At 49.9% G+C, this 18360-nt stretch overlaps 1 protein-coding gene and 1 pseudogene across 5 annotated transcripts in view; one reads left to right on the top strand and one right to left on the bottom strand.

The window, feature by feature from the left end:
• Positions 1 to 17632, top strand: part of APLP2 (amyloid beta precursor like protein 2) — a 62817-nt gene extending 45185 nt beyond the window's left edge. For 2 of the 5 annotated variants that reach the window (XM_069565641.1, XM_069565644.1), the window contains 10 exons: positions 643 to 773; positions 1652 to 1726; positions 3035 to 3193; positions 3854 to 3982; positions 7140 to 7239; positions 8598 to 8750; positions 12663 to 12748; positions 13656 to 13730; positions 14217 to 14372; positions 16211 to 17632. In XM_069565641.1, coding sequence (XP_069421742.1) covers positions 643 to 773; positions 1652 to 1726; positions 3035 to 3193; positions 3854 to 3982; positions 7140 to 7239; positions 8598 to 8750; positions 12663 to 12748; positions 13656 to 13730; positions 14217 to 14372; positions 16211 to 16312 — 1166 coding nt within the window. In that variant the 3' untranslated portion in view covers positions 16313 to 17632. Of the gene's footprint in view, positions 1 to 642; positions 774 to 1651; positions 1727 to 3034; positions 3194 to 3853; positions 3983 to 7139; positions 7240 to 8597; positions 8751 to 10114; positions 10151 to 12662; positions 12749 to 13655; positions 13731 to 14216; positions 14373 to 16210 lie in introns of all 5 variants that reach the window. The other 3 variants (XM_069565642.1, XM_069565645.1, XM_069565646.1) reach the window with 2 other exon arrangements.
• Positions 15546 to 15971, bottom strand: LOC138427255 (translation machinery-associated protein 7-like; annotated as a pseudogene).
• Positions 17633 to 18360: the final 728 nt, after the last annotated feature.

An 18360-nucleotide genomic window follows, 5' to 3' on the forward strand; every position in this document is an offset into this window, starting at 1 on the left:
GGTGGCCGGGTGAGGCCCTCGAGCGTCATGGATGGAAAAGCCCTGAGTGGCTTCACTTCCACGGCGAGTCCTTGTGAGACGTGTTTTCCCTGCCAGGGGCCTGGGCTGAGGGTCCTCCAGTGGGACTGAAACCTAAGCAGAGGCAGCTGGGGCGTTTGGACTTTCTCTGCCCAGTCTGTGTGCAGAGAACACACAGTCGAATCAGTGGCCCAGCGTGAGTTGTGACCTGAAAATACCTGGAGAAAAGGCACCTGAGCCCTGCAGTGCCTTTGCGCACCTGCCGTCAGCCCTGTCTCTGGTCGGATGCACTCAGCGACCAGAAGGGTCGGTTGGGTAGTTAGTTTTAGGTTTTAATGTTTCAAGAACTGAGGGAGGGTAAGAAGTGTTCCCTTCTCTGCCCCTGAAGTCCCAAGTAGGTACCTCGCTGGTTCTGAAGGTACAGGGGATGCAGATGGGCCTGGCGGCTGGATTTTGGGTAAGGAAGACAGGGCAGAGTCCCGCCAGATGGGCGCACCCCCTGCCGAGGTGGTGCCGTTCACACTGGTCCCTCCAGCAGGCCCAGCTGGGCTTTGTCCCCAAGTACCGTGCAGCTTCAGCATTGGGCTGGGCCCCGGAGAGAACCGTCCGGTCCTTCTGTTTCAGTCCCCCCAACTCCTCTGCCAACCAATGACGTCGACGTGTATTTCGAGACGTCCGCAGACGACAATGAGCACGCACGCTTCCAGAAGGCCAAGGAGCAGCTGGAAATCCGCCACCGCAACCGGATGGACAGGGTAAACCTCAGCCCCTTATCTTTGTGGTGTCAGGGCTTCGTAGTTGAAGCAAAGGGACACCACCTCCTCAGGTGAGGCGTGTGAGTGTGAGCGAGACTGTCCCCTGGATGGGACCGGTGCCCGCCCCTCCCCCAGCCCCATGATGGTGGAGTGTCCCCCCTCCCAGGGCTTTACTGCTCCACTCTGCCAGGGGGCACTTCCTGTCAACATTACGTTCTGCTTGTTTTTTAAAGTTTTTTATTTTTGAAGAAGGGAACTCTATATCAATATTGTAAGTAGAAAGCTAGTATCCTTTACCATTAGAAGAGGGTAACGATACTAACATACATTGAATGAAAGCAGTGTTAGAACATTCCAGCTAGATACTGTTGCCTGCTGAGGGTCTGAGTCTCTGGCTTTCTTTTCCTTAAAGGCGTTGGAAGGGTCAGAGTGCCAAGAGCACCACACGAGTGCAGCTTTCTCCTAGACTTACTCAGAAGGGTTGAAAGAAAACTGAAAAGGGACTCTTTGCCAGATCTGGGCAGCAGCCTCACGTCTCCTGTGCTGGCTTGTGTGCTGGGAGAAACCTGTGACTGTTCTGAGAAGCAGGCGTTAGCCCTCCTCCCCTTTCTTGTCAGGAGACTGAGGCACAGAGTCTGGCAAATAACACACCGAAGGTTATGGACGAGGCAGCCGTGAGATGAGGCTCCCCTGGTGGGGGGGCACTGACGCCAGCCTGAAGCAGCCGCCCTGGGACAGACCTTGAGCTCGTGGGCACGTGGGCTGTGCGCTCCTTGTGTGCGTTCCCACATCATGTTCAGGGCCCCACAGTATTTTTAGAAAATGGGACCATTGTTCCAGAGATTATCTGGTCATAGTGGCTTTGACCTTTGTTCCAGGTGAAGAAGGAATGGGAAGAGGCTGAGCTTCAAGCAAAGAACCTCCCCAAAGCAGAGAGGCAGACTCTCATTCAGGTGAGATGTGTCCTCCAGGGAGGGGCCCCAGGCAGACCCTTCAGGATATGGTCAGAGCCAGACTCCCCACAAGGCAGACCCCCTCTTAGTTGAGAGCTCATGTCACAAGGAGGTCTTCGCCGCTTCGTTTTCCCTCCCAGTGGTGTTCTCTGGAGTTGCTCACCTGCCATGGAGGGAAACCCAAACCCAGGGCAGAGCACACACATCTTTCACACGCAGATGTAACCTCTGCTCAGCTGTGTTTACTCTCCTCTCCTGGCAAGTCCTCTGGCATCGTCCTTAGGGTGCGCCTTATTTTCTGCAGTAGTGAATGCTTTTTTTTTTTTTTCCTTTGGCAGACTTAATTAAAGTCCAAGGCAGAAAATAGAGCTCTCTGATACCAGTTCATCTCTAACTTTGGATGTAAGAATGTAATCTTAGAACCTCAGCAGCTGCCTTCCCCTTGACTAGAGGAGGGCGTCGACAGGAATTGACAGGACCGATTTGGGACTCATGACACTGGTTGCTGTTTAAGTCAGCTTGTGTTTATGTTTTGCCAGAATCTCTCTGCTCGTGATGTTGAATCACCTTTGCTTTTTCACCAGTAACCTAGAAAACCCACGAGTATGCCTTTATGCATAGCTAATGTACTCTTGGGCAGGGGGGGGCGGTTCTCAGCTCCCCAGCCTTAAATTCTGTCTGCAGACCAGGCCTGGCACCTGCAGGGAGCTTGCCCTTCACCACATGGTATGAATGGTCAGCATCGCCCGCCCTGGGGCTGGACTGTGTGTCGCAGCCTGTCCCCCATTGGTCTGTGGTTTGGGGCGCCTTGTTATGGTGTGGGAAAGACAGCCTTCCGTTTCTCACAGCACACATGGAGAGGCCAGGCCTGGGCTCTGCGTGCTGGGATTTCCATCCCTAGAGGTGCCGAGGAGCCTGCATGACACCCAGATTTATGTGCTCTGGTTAGATGGAGAAGTACAGTCAGCCCTTGAACAGAGGATCCCCCCCACACGTGGATGTTTTCAGTGGTAGACATCACAGTAACGCTCCATCCATGACTGGCTGATCTGTGGATGCGGGACTGCACATAGGGAGGGCCGACTGTAAGTTAGTTACATGGGATCTTTGACCAAGGAGGATTGGTGCCCTCAACCCCTGTGATGTTCAAGGTCACCTCTTAAGAACCCTCAGACCTGACCCCTGCTCCCCGCTGAGTCTGTGCCTCTTGCAGGGGCACTGGGCAGAGAGAGGCAGAATGGGGTCCGCCCCTGTGTGCGTGCACGCCCGCAGGGGCATGGATCCCATTTGGTTCCTTCTTTCTTTCAGCACTTCCAGGCCATGGTGAAGGCGCTGGAGAAGGAGGCAGCCAGCGAGAAGCAGCAGCTGGTGGAGACGCACCTGGCGCGTGTGGAGGCCATGCTCAACGACCGCCGCCGGGTGGCGCTGGAGAACTACCTGGCAGCCCTGCAGTCCGACCCTCCGCGGGTGAGTGCGCCCAGCCCTGAAGCCCAGGGTGGCCTGTGTGGGACCACTTCCGGCTCGGGGCCGCTGGCGGTGCCGATACAGCTTCCCCTGGAAAAGCAGAACCTCGGGGTGCTAGTCGGCAGTTCCCCAACTTTTGCATTTTTATAGTAGCCTTACTTCCAAAGAATAAAAACATGCCTGCCGTGGATGAAGACTTTTGAACCAATTCTATTTTAAATCAGACAATGATCAAGTTTATATCACAGCTCTTCTCTGCCAATGTTGTTAGACTTGATCCGTCAGCTCTGACTTGCCTTGCTCTGGGAGGACAGGGTATTTGTCTGTATCCTCCTTAAGCAAGTGAGGTCAGTCCTGAGTATTTACAGCATCAGATGCTGAGCTCAGGAAACAGCATAGATTGGGCTAGAAGAGGAAGTGGGCTAGAGGTTCTGGGAAATACTATCTGTAGAGGAGCCTCTGTAACTGTGCAACTTAGCTTTTGGTACCTTACTTAGAAAGGTAGCTTCTTACTGCCTGGTAACTGAAAGCTTTTAAAAGTACAGGTTTCATTCCTGTGCCTTGCTGAGGTTGATGTTCTCAGAGTGTTCTTAAAGCTTCATTTTCCTGCCTGTTTTTAGTTCTATAGTCTCTGGACGTGAAAACTCCCGTTCTGTCTTGCAGCCCCATCGCATCCTGCAGGCCTTGCGGCGCTACGTCCGCGCTGAGAACAAAGACCGCCTCCACACCCTCCGTCACTACCAGCACGTGCTGGCTGTCGACCCCGAGAAGGCGGCCCAGATGAGGTCCCAGGTACAGCAGACAGTGGGGAGACTGCTCTGGCCAGTTTTGCTTGTAAATAGTCCTTGGAGAATGACCTTTTATTTCCAGAGACAGTAGGTACAAAAAGCTGGGTTTTGCACAGGTACAAATTTAAACATATGTATGCCATACTTTTTAATATTAAGTATGTTCTATTTAAATTGTTTCTGGAAGTTCAGAAATGGATAATTGTATTGACAAGATAAATCAATTTCTTTCAGTTTATTACTGGTTAAGGGTACCACCAGAATTAACATTTAAAATCTCTTTCTAGGCAAATATTGAGTTGTCCAGAAAGTTCATTTGGGTTTTTCCATAAGATGGTACAAAAACCTGAACGAATATTTTGGCCAACTTTATATACCAAGCACGTCTTAAAAACGGCACTGTCTTGCACAGTTTCGCTGTTGTTTGGATGCCGTTAGGTCCCTTGTCTTGTCCCCTGCTGTGTCCCGCCAGTCTGTGCACTTGTCTGTAGGTTGAAAGCAGGTTGTTTCTGGACCTGCTTTCTCGTTCTGGGTTTGTCTGTATATGAACTTGAGTTTTACTCTCTTGTGTTCATAGAAATGAAGTTGCCTACAAGACCACTAGCTTCCTTTAAAACAGTTCGCCTGTTAGTTTTCCTAGAGGGTCTTGAAATGATATAAGTGGTCTTCCTCTATTACTTTACGTATTCGAAATCCAGTGCTCTGCAGGCTGTGGGGACATGGCGTGCACAGGCTGGGGACCTGTCCCCTCCCGCCTCCTGTTGCTTGTGTGGTGTAACTATGGGGGAACTTCTGGAGGCCCTGGGTGGTTCCCCCCCAGCCCCATGCTGCCTGGTTCTGCTCCTGTATCTGACGGCACAGTTGAATCTTTGTGTGCCCTTGAGCAGCTCACAGTTGTGTGGTGTTAGTTATGTGAGCTGTAAAGATGGAGAAGAATTGTCCTTTAACATATGAGCCCACCCTGGCAGCTGAGTGTTCAGCCAGTGAAAGAAATGGGGCTCCTAAAGAGTGGGAAGGACTGGTGGGCCTGGGGCCTCTGCTGGGCCTGGAGCTGAGGCTGCGTTTGAAGCTGGACAGGGTAGAAGAGGAGGAGGGAAGGCCAGCAGACCTTGGGCGGCTTCCAGAAAGCTCAGGCGGGGGAACTTGCATCCTGACAAGAGGTTAGAATTTTTCAGGTCTACTCGTTTGTTTTTTTTTTTTAGTTTAATCACATTTTTTCTTTCTTTCTTTCTTTATTTTTTTTTTTTTTTACGAAAACTAGACTATTGTGAAATATTTTACAGAGAAACAGCCTGTTTCATGTGGTTAGAGTAGCAGGACAGATGAGACCTCGCTCAGTGTGGTCAGTAAACTTTCGAGCCAGGAGGCAGGTGCCACACGAGTGAGGGCCCCGGGAGGCGGAGCATCTTCTTAGAGCATCTCTGCTGCGTGCTGTTTACTGTCTGCTCAAAGCCCTTAATTCTAGGGCAGCTCAGCCCCCAGATTACACCAGCCTGTGCCTGTTCCCTGTCATGTTATGTAAACTCTAGAAAACCCCGAACACGCTGAGCCTCTTAGATCATGTGCACGTTGGTTTGAGGCATAGCTGATGGGCTGCCGCCCCCTCACTCTGCAGCTCCAGGGGGTCCTCCATAAACCCTGACGCCCAGTGTCCCGGCCTGCGGATGGTCTTGTCCTCGTGGAAACCATCCTCTGACTGCGACAGTGTCACCACTGCTGAGACCAGACCAGGCAGCTGATGGTTCCCCTTCCATTTGCATTTTTTCTCTAAGGCACTCAACTCAACTCTGGTGCTTTCCCATCAATTTACTTGATTGAAAGTATGGCAAGTGTAAAATTAAATTGCTTTCATCCTTGCTTTTAAAGGTCAGAGAGACATCAATCTACAATAAAAGCCTCTTTCCATTTAACTTCAGTTTGCATTTTGACCCTTCACGTTAATGGCTTCAAGCCCACATAATTAATCCATTGGCCCAGAGCGCCCTCTTGAGGAGCAGCTTGGTGGCTGCAGGTGTAACTGGTAGGATTAGCCTTCTTGAGGACCTTGTGTGGTCTGTGGCCACCTGCCTCACACTCACTGTGTCACAGGGGCGGAGGTAGCCCAAATCTTATTTCCACCATAGTAAAGTAGCTCAGTCATGTCCGACTCTTCACGACCCCATGAACTGTAGCCTACTAGGCCCCTCTGTCCATGAGATTTTCCAGGCAAGAGTACTGGAGTGGGCTGCCATTTCCTTCTCCACTTCCACCATAAAAAGCTCTGAAATTCAGGGACCACTTTAATGACCTTTTTCCCCTCTTTTTTTTGGATGAACTACTTTGGAACTTTTGCATTCAGAAAAGAAATGAGCATAGAAGACATGGTAGATATGTCTTTCTCATCACTCATTAAATCAGGTTTGTTTATACCTCAGTGTGAAGGTTTGGAGGCATAGCTTGTTTAGTTAAAGTGAAGTTTTAGTCACTCAGTCATGTCTGACTCTTTGTGACCTCATGGACTCAAACCTACCAGGCTCCTCTGTCCATGGGATTTCCCAGGCAAGAATATTGGAGTGGGTTGCCGTTTCCTCCTCCAGGGGGATTTTCCTGACCCAGGGATCGAGCCTGTCTCCTGCATGGTAGGCGGATTCTTTACCACCTGAGCCACCAGGGAAGCCCTGTTTAGTTAAACAGGAATCACCTGTTCTCTTGCTTACAGTGAGAATCATTTCAAGCAGCTGCTTCACTAAGCACAATCCATGAACGGTCCCACCCTGCGAATCTACTTTTTAAGCAGTGATTTCATTCTTTCAGTCTGGCCAGTGGTAAAAACTGACCAACTGGTTTCCTCTTTCACTCAGAAAAACCTTCCTGAGTGTCTGACATTGTGCAAATTAGGGTTCTTTTTTTTTTTTTTTTTTAAATACTGTCGGGTAATGACATCTTTAAAAGTTTCCCTTAACTTGGAGCACTCTGTGTGGGTGAATCCTTAAGTCACTGAGGGTCAATACCACACGTTCTTGCACCGCAGTGGTCAATGAATATGGGGGGGGGCAAGTCCTACTGCCCCTCTGACCAGCTGCTTTGCTGGAGAACACAGGCCTTTGTAGAGCGTGTGGGTGTCCGACAGGCCCGGCTATTCTGGTGACAAAGCCTCTCCCCGACCTCGTACTCTCTCCCAGGTGATGACACATCTCCATGTGATTGAAGAACGGCGGAACCAGAGCCTCTCCCTGCTCTACAAAGTCCCATATGTGGCCCAAGAGATCCAAGAGGAAATCGGTGGGTGCCAGCTGTGGGCATCAAAGTCAGACCGTTCCGGATTAGAGAAAGGAGGCTGGGCGTTGATGCGCACAGGCTCACATGGTCAAGTCCTGGGCTGGCAGCCACAGAGCCTTGAGTTTCACTGACCTTGACTCTTGTTACCGGAAGAGAAATCTAGGGTGTGAAATTGCAAGGGACTGGACATGCACCCTCTTAACCCTCCCCTCTGTAATTGCTGGTATATTTCAAGGCACCTGTTCACACCATTCTCACTTCCTCTCCCTCTTTGGGTCTTTTCCTCCATTTATTCAACAAACGTTTGTTGTGTCTCCTGTGTGTCACAGAGACAGACCTCCGGGAACTCACATTGTAGGAGGAGAGGACAGGAAGATGAGTGTCCGTGGGGGGTGTGTCCTGTGCTGGAGGTGGAAGAGTGGGCTGGGGAGGTGCCTGGTGGTCAGGCTGCCTTGGGGCAGGGGAGTGAGGTGGGGCGGTCGAGTGATGAGGAGGAACCCTCCCTGCAGAGACCCCCAGCAGGAACACAGCAAGCACAGGAAGTGACGACCGCAGAGCCTGAAGTTGAGAGATTTTAGCAAAATCAAGGAGTTTGGATTTTATTCTGGGATAACAGAAAGTCGCTCAAGGGTTTTAAACAAGCGAGTGACTATATCTGGATTATGCTTTTTTAAAACAATGTGAATTTTTAAAAAATTACAGGTTGCTGTGTCGAGGATTGATGAAAATTGGAAGTCACCAGAAAGTAGTTGTAAAAATCCAAAGGAGAGGGGCTGGCTGAGTGCCCTGAGATAGGAATGGGAGGAGCTGGAGGGGTGGGTGGACTTGAAGGGTGCCTTTCAGAGGAAGGGTGAACAGGATGTGCTGATGGGGTGGGTGGGGCAGGGGGTGAGGGGAAGAAAAGCACTGGATATGCCCTGGTTCTCATTGTGAGCAGCTAAGTGGGTGGTGGGGCAAAATAGTGCCGAGGTACAGCGTAGTCTTCACTTGTTCAAATGGAAACTGCCCTTGGACAGGAAGTGGTCGGCTATCAGGTAGATGAGCCAGGTCTCCGGGCTATAGGTGCAAGACACAGATATGGGGGTCATGATCCGTGGATGGTATTTACATCGTGACATTGGAGGAAACCAGAGTGAATTGCTAGAGGAGAGAGGGGTGCTTAGGAACAAGCCCTGGGGTCCCCAGTGTTGGGGTTCTGCAGTCTACAGAGGTGTACCCTCAGGTGAGAGGCCTGAATTGTGAACTGCTGAGACTCCGTTAAGCAGAGCTCCCATCCAACCAGATTAGTCCCGTTCGGGCTGTCCTGTGCCAGGAAACAGATCCTTCTGAAAACATGGCTCCTGGGCGTCTGTCTTTGTCAGATGAACTGCTTCAAGAACAGCGAGCCGACATGGACCAGTTCAGCTCCTCCTTCTCAGAAACCCCCGTGGACGTGCGGGTGAGCTCGGAAGAGAGCGACGAGATCCCGCCATTCCACTCCCTCCATCCCTTCCCATCCGTGCCTGAGAACGAAGGTGCGTATGCGCAACAGGCCAGCCCGGCAGCGGGACCAAGGGCAGGGAGGGACACGGTTAGCAAATGGAAGTTAGATGATGGGAGGGGTGGGGGTGTCGGGGGGCTGTGTTCCCTGTGCGGCTCGGGCAGGCCAGGGGATGGGGTCCGCTAGGCACCTTCCAAGTGGGGCGCCTTCAGAACCTCGGAAGTTTGTGGTGTTTCTCCCTTGTGTAGACCAAAGCCTAAAGCCCTCTGTTTGTCCTTGGCTACCAGCTGCGTCCAGCGTGTGAGGCCTAGATGTGGAGGCCCCTTTGCAGCTTAAATAGCGCTCCGGTGTCCTAGGCTGTCCTTGCCTTTTCCTCACGGTCTTGGGAAGTAGGCGATGGGAGGCTCCCTGCTGCTTCCCGGGTCTGTACTGTGCTCTCAGAGCCACGAGTCTGTACCAGAAATAAACAGGCTGCTGGTCCCAGGCCCCGAGGCCAGGGTGTGCAGTCAGCTTCCATTTATTTGTCTGCCCCTGTCGCGGCTGATGGCGGTGATGATAAAAACAGTGGCCACCGCTGTCCAGGCCTCCACACACTCCAGCCTCTGTATGTGGATGCTTTCCTATATATTGTCTTCCCCAACATAACGCTCTCAGGAAGGGCCTGGGAGTGTTCCTGTTTGGGTATCCAGGGTGTAAGAGGGTCAGTGTCTGCCTGGGGTCACACAGCTTATAGGTGGGAAGGAAGGACTGGAGCCTGAGTCGAGGCAGTCCTGAGTCCTGGGCCCAGATCCCATGATGCTGCCACAGAGGCCCAAGAAAGAGGCCTCCAGACCCCAACACAGGTGTCTTCCTTCTAAACCAACTGTCTGAGAGGTGCCGACTCAGAACCGCTCAGGGTCTGATAGTACAAGAGAATCCAAGGAAGGAGCTGGACAAAGAGGTGCCGCCTCCCTCCCCAGCCGTTCCCTCACAGACCCCCACCCTTGCACCCTTGCAGGGCTGTGAGGGTCCCTGCTTCATAGCTTGTTACTGGCGGGAGCATCTTAGATGTTTGTGAACTAGGACCTTGTCTCCTTGGAAAACCACGACGAGGAATAACTTGTGTTTCTGTTACTTTCTCAGGAAGGTAACTTGGGGCTAAGCTAAATGATTTAGAAATCTCACAGAAGCCCTCCCGAGAGACCCAAGACCACCTGCCTTTTTCCCCTCCCCTCCAGTCTTGCTGTAGCTCTCACGATGCTGTTTGCTTATGGGGAAGTGCAGGCCCCTTTTGTAAGGAAGCATGATTTTCGTTTGTGTTACAGAGAAGGTCTAAGGTAGGAATTTTGAAAGAAGGCATTTTTTTTTCCTTAATCTCCTCTTGTGCTGTTTTGTTTTTGTTGCTTTCCTTTCTGCTAGACTCTCAGCCGGAGTTGTACCACCCAGTGAAGAAAGGTTGGTTTGTCATAGATGTTCCCTCTAAGGAACATTCCCTTCATTTGCCCAGAAGTTTCATGCTCTGCTTCATCCCATCATTAACTTCTTCCACCTCATCCCTTCAGATGTGGCTGTGAGGGGAGCCAGTGCCGCCATACCTCCGGCACCTGAGTACTGAGCAACCAAAGCAGACTCTTCATAAACCCTTTTAATCTGGGTGGACTTTGAAAGTATATCCAGTTTAAACGGGTTGGTTGCCAGTTGCTGGCATAAGTAAAACCACACTTGTGGCCAGGTGGAGAGTCATTTTATTTTCCCTCTCTTTCTCTGCCGCTCCCGCTTACATCTGTTTCCTTTCTTCTTAGCTGTCCCTTGCTTTTTGTCCATGCCCAGGTGTGTCTGTTTGCAGCTGTCTCATGTCCCCTGAGAGGTAGCGTCCCTTAGGACATAGTAGAAGCTGATGGATGAAACAGGTGGAGACAAGTGAACTCCTGATGTAATAAGTGTCCAGTTTTCAAAGTTGACTCGTTGCGTGCTTGCAACCTTAACCCTGTGTAACCCACTGCATACACTGGAGGCAGCGGTCTTAACTTTCTTTTCTAGATAAGGCAGTTGAAGAAGCGTCAACTTCCATGAGTTAAGTCATGAGCTTAAGAAGTAGAGCCGCCAGAATTTGAACCTGGCTTCCTCAGTCTTCCAAGCCCACGGTGCTTCTATTTCCTGAAATGCAGTGTGGCTGCGGCATTTCTGGGTGGGTGGGTGGCACAGCCTCCAGAGTCTCTGTGAACAAGGACACACAAACTGACTGCTGTGTGCTGTGCCCTGGCTGAAGGATTGGAGGTGTGGTGTATGTGTTGTTTTTCAGAATACAAGGGTGTGTGAGCTTGGTTTTATTCCCTTGGATATTCCTCTCCGTCACTGGAGGACATTCTTCTGAGCAGCGCATGTTTAGATGACGAATTTTCTAAAAGTCTAACTGGCTTTCACCTTTATGCTTCAGCTGTTATTCATTGGAATAGTTTAAACGTTAACTTTTGGTCTCTTAACGTCTCCTGATTATTCATTCTAACTAACCAAAGTGGTTTTGGTCGGCATTTAAGAAACGCATGGGTTATACCACCAAAAAAAGTGTTAGGACGGTCTGCACACTGGCAGTAGGGCTTTGAGTCCGTTGGTTCAGTGCCACGCTTTTCAAATAGGATCCTGCCCTTAGGACCTTTGAAATTCTGACGAGAGAGAGAGGGATGGGAGGAGCAGTTTGAATTGATTGGGCTTGGTCATGAGCATCTGTACGCTGAAATACAGCCTTACTATTCCATTGACGTTCTGAGGCTACAGAAGCCAGCCCTGCTTTAACTCACCCTTGAATCACGTTGTGAGGCTCTTTTAAAATGAAAGCTTTGGGGGAAAAAGCTGCCTGGTTTCTGGCTGCACTGTAATGAGTGAAGTGTCAGCTGGCTGGGGGTTCAAAAGCTGCAGTGTAGTGACTGGAGGCTCTGAGTCCAGCCCAAGTCTGGCTGTGAGCTGGAGAGCTTTGCTGCGGCCAGGCCTCTAGCAGCCCATGGACAGCAGACCTTGGTGGATACCCATATTGGCATCTGACTCGCCTGCCATGGTGGCCTTAGAATGCCAAGTGTGTTGCCAGGTTGACCTATTTGTAAAAGGTTCAGGTCACAGGCATCTATATAGCACTGTGTTTGTTATTATTAACAAGACCCTCAGTGCTGGAAGTCACATGCTTCGGAGCGAAAACTAGAAGATTGCATCTCACTCTTCCTCTCGTTGTCGTTCGGAGTGCCACGCACAGGCGACGCTGGCTCAGGCGATGTCTGACCTTGACAAGAGGACAGTTGACATTCTTGCTCTGTTTTTGGAGAGGTGCTGTCCAGCCTGGTGTTAGAATTATCCCTGTGTAGGGAATGCCTCCTTCCTGTTCAGGGTGTGATGGTCTGATCCAGGCCTGGGAGGGTTACAACGTAGTGAGAGACAGAACAAGGCCAGTCATCACACACAGTGACTTTTAAGTACCATGACCTGGGAATGTCTCCCCAAAAGATCTGCAGCTTGAAGGACAGATGGGCAGGTACAAGGGAAGGGAGGGCATTTCAGCAGAAAGATGGTGCTCGAGGTGGGCGTGCAGGGGTGACAGTTCTTCCATTCGGAGCCCCGATGGCAAAGGAGCAAGTGGGGGTAGTAGGTGCTTGGTGATATCACAGAGGGGTCGACGGTTTTTCGGTGCTGGAAGGCCTTTAGACCCAGTTTGTATTTGTAGTTCAAGCCGCGTTCTCTCCTGAAGGCTTACACAGTGAGCACCGCATCCTCTTCCTGTCCCATGACACCCATTGGTCCTGTGTCCCTCATCCCTGTGGAGTATGGCGCATCCTCCAGGATGGGAGGAAGTAGCACATCGAGAGCCGGGGGTGGGGGCATGCCCTGGGGGCTCCTGACCCTCAGGAGGGAGTCTGCCACTTCTGTGAGGCGGGCATGAGCTCAGCCCACCTTGGGAGACAGCTGCGCTCTCTGCACTCAGGATCTGCATTGGGAGAGCAGGATGGAGGACTGATCGGGGCCGAGGAGAAGGTGATCAACAGCAAGAAGAAAGTGGATGAAAACATGGTGAGCCGCTTCTCCCTCCTCCGTCTCCGAGTTAACTTTGAGAACGATTGGACGCTCCCTCACTGGACCCCGACATGTCCGTGCCCACAGGGGAGCACAGGCTGGGCTCCCACTGCCCCTGCAGTCGGGCTCTGTTCTTCGGCATCTGAGTATGAGACGGAGCAACTCTTTCAGCAGTAGCTCATCTCTTGCTATATAGTGGAAAGTAATATTTGCAACTAAGTGAGTGAGTGAAGTCGCTCAGTCGTGTCCGACTCTTTGCGACCCCGTGGACTATAGCCCACCAGGCTCCTCTGTCCATGGGATTCTCCAGGCAAGGATACTGGAGTGGGTTGCCATTTCCTTCTCCAGGGGATCTTCCCAACCCAGGGATCGAACCCAGGTCTCCTGCATTGCAGGCAGACGCTTTAACCTTTGAGCCACCAGGTATGCAACTAAGGGTATGAACAAATGTGAGAGGCTGTTTCTAATGAGTAGATATAGTAACTTGAAGTGGAATAGAGTCACATTTGGTTCTTAAGCTGCCTGAGGTTTATACCTCCTGCTAATTATTTTTCTAGCATGTTTATCACTTAATGTTTCTAGATTATCCTTAACTGAGTTTGGTATTTAAACATGGCTGCTGGATAATCTGTCCTGAAATATCTCCGTGATGGTCACTTATAGGAAAAGGCAGGTGACAGCCCTTAAAAGGCAACTGCTGTACAGGAATTCTGCACGCACACCTGGCCCTTTGTTAAGGGGTTTGGTGAGTGGACCTAGGCGAACGTGGCCAAACTGATGGGTTACTGGGTGTCTGTCCAGTGTCTGTTTCCCTCCACCAAATGGTATGTGGAGCAGCAAAGTAGTTGTCTATGTGCTAAACTTTGCCTCCCACTCATTTGGTGACATTTTCCCACTGTTCCAGGTCATTGATGAGACCCTGGACGTGAAGGAAATGATTTTCAACTCTGAGAGAGTTGGAGGCCTTGAGGAAGAACCGGTATGTGTTTTGCTCCAAAGCCTGATGGCAGGTCTCAGGTCAGCCTTGGCTGTTTTCTCTCCCGCCCTCTCAGTTCAGGGGGAAGATGGAGCAGCACCTGCTGTCTAGTTATCAAGGTCCCTCGTCCCCTATTTTCCTGTACTTTCAGATAAGAAAGATTAGCATCCCCATAAAGGGAAAGGAAGGGTTTCCCTGATAGCTCAGTTGGTAAAGAATCCACCTGCAATGCAGGAGACCCCAGTTCAGTTCCTGGGTCAGGAAGATCTGCTGGAGAAGGGATAGGCTACCCACTCCAATATTCTTGAGCTTCTCTTGTTGCTCAGCTGGTAAAGAATCAGCCTGCAAAGCGGGAGACCTGGGTTTGTCCCTGGAGGGAAAGGATGGGGGCCCTCCCCACCTGGATAACCACTTGGACAGCAGGGTCCTGGCGCCCCTACGGGCTTGTTGTCTCTCACACCCTGTGGCCTGTCTGTTCTGTTGCTTCAGGAGTCTGTAGGGCCTCTGCGGGAAGACTTCAGCCTGAGCAGCAGTGCCCTCATCGGCCTGCTGGTCGTCGCAGTGGCCATCGCCACCATCATCGTCATCAGCCTAGTGATGCTGAGGAGGAGGCAGTACGGCAGCATCAGCCATGGCATCGTGGAGGTGAGCCGTCAATGAGCTGGACAGGACCCGAGCATCAGCTTAATCGCTGTGTTATTGGCTCCCATCTTGGAAGTCAGCCCCTGCTGAATTAAGCTGATCCAGTCACAAGGGCTGCCACCAACATTTAACATTAATTTGGGCTTTGACTGTGAATGTGAGGAAGTCGTAAGAGCATTTTATGCTGAGAAAATGGTTTTCTCATATTGTTTCCTTAGTGTTTCCCTTTTTTTTTTCAGGTGTGTTAGATGTTTGAGAATGAAGGACTGCTAATACTGTTTTTTTTTTTAACTTTTTAATATCTATTAATAGTTGGGTTCTTTTGACTTGTTTTCTAAGGAGCAAACCAGGTAGGTATACAACAGATCAGGTAACAATGGCTATGTGAGTGAACTGAATCTTAAAAATATGAAAGAGGAATAGCACTCTTATTTTTCAATAGGGGAAAAAAAGCAGCAGAAAATTCAGAAAGAGCCAGACCAGATTGTTTTCTGACCCATCTTTTGCTCATTTGTATTCAGAAATGTTTACTTAGCACTAGTTTTTAGTGGGCGGTGGGAATGCCCACGGTGTCTTGATTCCAGAAAATGAATATGGTAAGGAATAGAATGTGCTTAGGAAAATTAGTCCAAATGTACTTAGTTATCTGGTTTCACCTCCTCCTGGACACTGAACAGGTGGTAGGATTCCGGAGCTGGAGGAGACCTGAGGCCATCCGGTCTTGCTGCTGGCCTGGCTCGCCCTGGCCCAGGCCGCCCCTTGTAGACACGACAGAGCAGAGACTTGCTATAGATTCAGCTCACCGTTCCCTCCAACATGGACTCTAGGTTTCAGGAGGCTGGCCTCTCTGACCCTCTTTTATTTTATTATTATTATTTTTTTTATAAAAAAGTTTTTGGGGAGGGAGGTGGGAGGGGGGTTTCAGGATTGGGAACTCATGTACACCCGTGGTGGATTCATGTTGATGTATGGCAAAACCAATACAGTATTGTAAAGTAAAATATAAAAAAAAACAAATAAATAAATAAATAGAAAAAAAACCTTTTAAATGTACAAAAAGTTCCAGGACAGTACTTCATCCTACCTAGAGGTGTAGCAGCCGCTACGGCAGGGAACGTGGATGTCTGCACAGGAATGGAACTAAAGGTCATCACCACCTTGGACACAAGGAGCAGCTTACTGTTTGCCAGATTCCTTAATTCCACCTGTGGTCAGGGGTCCTTTCCCCATGCCCTTCCCTTTTAGCCCTTCGAATCTCTTCTGCTCCTCCTATTTATACTTGAACGCCTTACCCTCCTCGTCCATCTCCTTGGCTTGCTTCTTGGGCGGCTTCAGGGGCTTCTTGCCACCTTCGCAGCCCGACGTGGCGCCTGCCGCCCCTTCCCCAGACCCTGCCACTGGAAGCGGAACTCTCCGTCCCAGCTCCTGCGCCGATACCTCCCCTGGTTTTCTTTTCTCATTTCTTTAGCTTCATCGGATCTTAGTTGCCAAACCTGGGGTCTTCACTGGGGCATGCGGGATCTGTCGTTGCAACACAAGGGCTCTCACTGGGGCGTGAGGGCTCATTAGTTGCATCATGTGTGTGTCATTGCTACACGGCATGTGGGATCTTAATTTCCCAACCAGGGATCAAACCTGTATCCCCGTGTTGCAAGGCAGATTCTTAACCGCTGGACCACCAGGGAGGCCCCCAGACCCTCTTCTTTTCTTTCTTCTCCTCCTGGGTCCTCACCGCCTGCTCTTGGCTGGTCCGCCCCCGTGGTCCCCGGGGATCGCACAGTTCATGTCTTCTGGCACATTCTCCTACGTTCACACAGTGACTGCTGTCTTTGTTCCTCCAGGTTGACCCGATGCTCACCCCAGAAGAGCGTCACCTGAGCAAGATGCAGAACCATGGCTACGAAAACCCAACCTACAAATACCTGGAGCAGATGCAGATTTAAGCGGGGGAAGCGCAGCGCCGGTGGAGGGAGGTTGGGCGGGCAGCAGACGTCCAGAGGTCTGGATGGGCGATGGACCGACAGTGACTTCCAGAGGAGTTCCTCGACACTCAGATCTCCTGGAGCATTAAGACTATAAAGTACTACTGTAGAGTCGCAATTTCCATTCTTTTAAATGGGCAAAAAAATGTTAATATAACAATATATGATATATAAACCTTAAATGAACAAATGATCTATTGCAGATATTTGACGGATGTAGTTTTCTTTTTTTAAATTAATCAGGAATCTCACTTCTATTGTATCGTCTCACACATGTTCTCTATTGAAACGGAAAATTTTGATTGTCAACGATAGACTGAACATGCTACATGCGGGCTGTTTGTTCCAGCTGCACTGTGTAAACCAACTCTTTAAGGCTCACTGTCCTGGTTTTTATTTAAAAAAAAAAAAAAAGGAAGAAGAGGAGGCAGTATTACCTTTAAATGGGCTTTCAGAAAATTGCTGAGAAAGCCGAATCAGGAGCTGTAATTATTGGTCCTTAAAGTACATCACCATCCCCTCTGAAAATGCCTTTGAAGGACCCTTTCTCGGAGATCTGGTGCTCCCGCCGCTGGGTACCAGGGTGTCTTCACACGAGTCCTGTCACCAGAGAGGTGCTCAGAGCAAGCATTTGCACTTCAGCATCTCTCAGCGAGCCTGTGTGTGCAGAGCAGGCCCACTGCTGCGCTCCTTCTCAATCCAGTTCTTCCACAGAAATTAGCCTGTCGTTGGTACCCGGTGACCTTCCTCTGTCTGCTGTTGACTCACCGTAGCTTCTAACCACGCACGTCCTTCCCAAGTGATGTCTAGATGTGCAGTTTTCCTCTTTGGGTAATTCCTGGCCCTCCCTGGCCAAGGCACTGGTCCGCACCATCCACTGGGAGAAGACGGCAGGAGGAGACAGCCAGCAGCTTGGGGAGAACCAGGGAGGTGTGCTTTTCTGTGGAAGGTGGATGTTCCAAGCTGTACACGAAATGACCTGTAGACCCCATGGAAGCTCTGAAAGTTTTGTTTCGTTCACATGAGTCTCTGTGATGCTTGTGTAGTTGATGTTGCTGCTCACAGCTGCTTCTTTTCCTTTTTTTTAAATTCAGAAGGTTCTGGTAACCTGTGGTGTATCTTTTTTTCTATTTCCCTGTGATGTTTTTTTTCTTCTTCCTCCCCTTTACCCATCCATGTTTCTTCCCACTATGCACAGATAAGCTTCACCTAAAAACTCCTTAATCTGATCTGTGGAGAATGTACAGAGTTTAAACACATCAATAAATACTTTAACTTCCACCAGGACTCCGTGTGTCATTGGCCTGGCGTTACTTGTGGTGACGGCTTCAACCCTCCACCCCGGAGAGTGGGTGGCTTCCTTTTCTGGAGGGTCACTGACCACTTGGCGGAGGCAGGAATTGGTCCAGCAGGCTGGACTCATGAGCTTGAATTGCATTTTTCATTTTAAAAAGAGGAAAAGTTCCTTCAACCTCAAAGCTTACGACATTTTTGATCTCAGAGAAATAGTCTTTCATTATTTCTGTAATGATTTCCTCCACAGTATTTTATGTTTTCTAAAACTGTTAACTGGTTAAACCTCGAATTGCTCCTTTTTCTTTATAGTCTGTAATCTGGGTGATTCCTTTGCGTATCTTCACCTTTCTAGTGAGTTTTGTAATTATGTTTTTAAATTCATAAGAACTTGCATCATTGCTCTGTCTCCCTTTCTTCCTTGCGCTACATGAGGAATGTTTGATCCCTGGTGTCATGTGGGATCTTAGTCCCCCTGTCAGGGGTCAGAACCTGTGCCCCTTGCAGTGTCTCAACCACCAGACCGCCTGCGAATTCCCTGCTGGCTTGATCTTAATAGTTCTTATAACATATCTTCTTTTTATGAGGACAAATCCATCTGAGTTTGTGCAGTAGGATTTTTATAAAGTATTCTTCCTTCTCTAACTTGCCTGTTTCCTTTTATTATTTTTTGTTTGTTTTTTAATTTTTACAATGTTGTTTCGGTTTTGGCCATA

This window comes from Ovis canadensis, chromosome 21 (genome assembly GCF_042477335.2).
Source record: "Ovis canadensis isolate MfBH-ARS-UI-01 breed Bighorn chromosome 21, ARS-UI_OviCan_v2, whole genome shotgun sequence".
NCBI classification, from domain to species: Eukaryota; Metazoa; Chordata; class Mammalia; order Artiodactyla; family Bovidae; genus Ovis; species Ovis canadensis.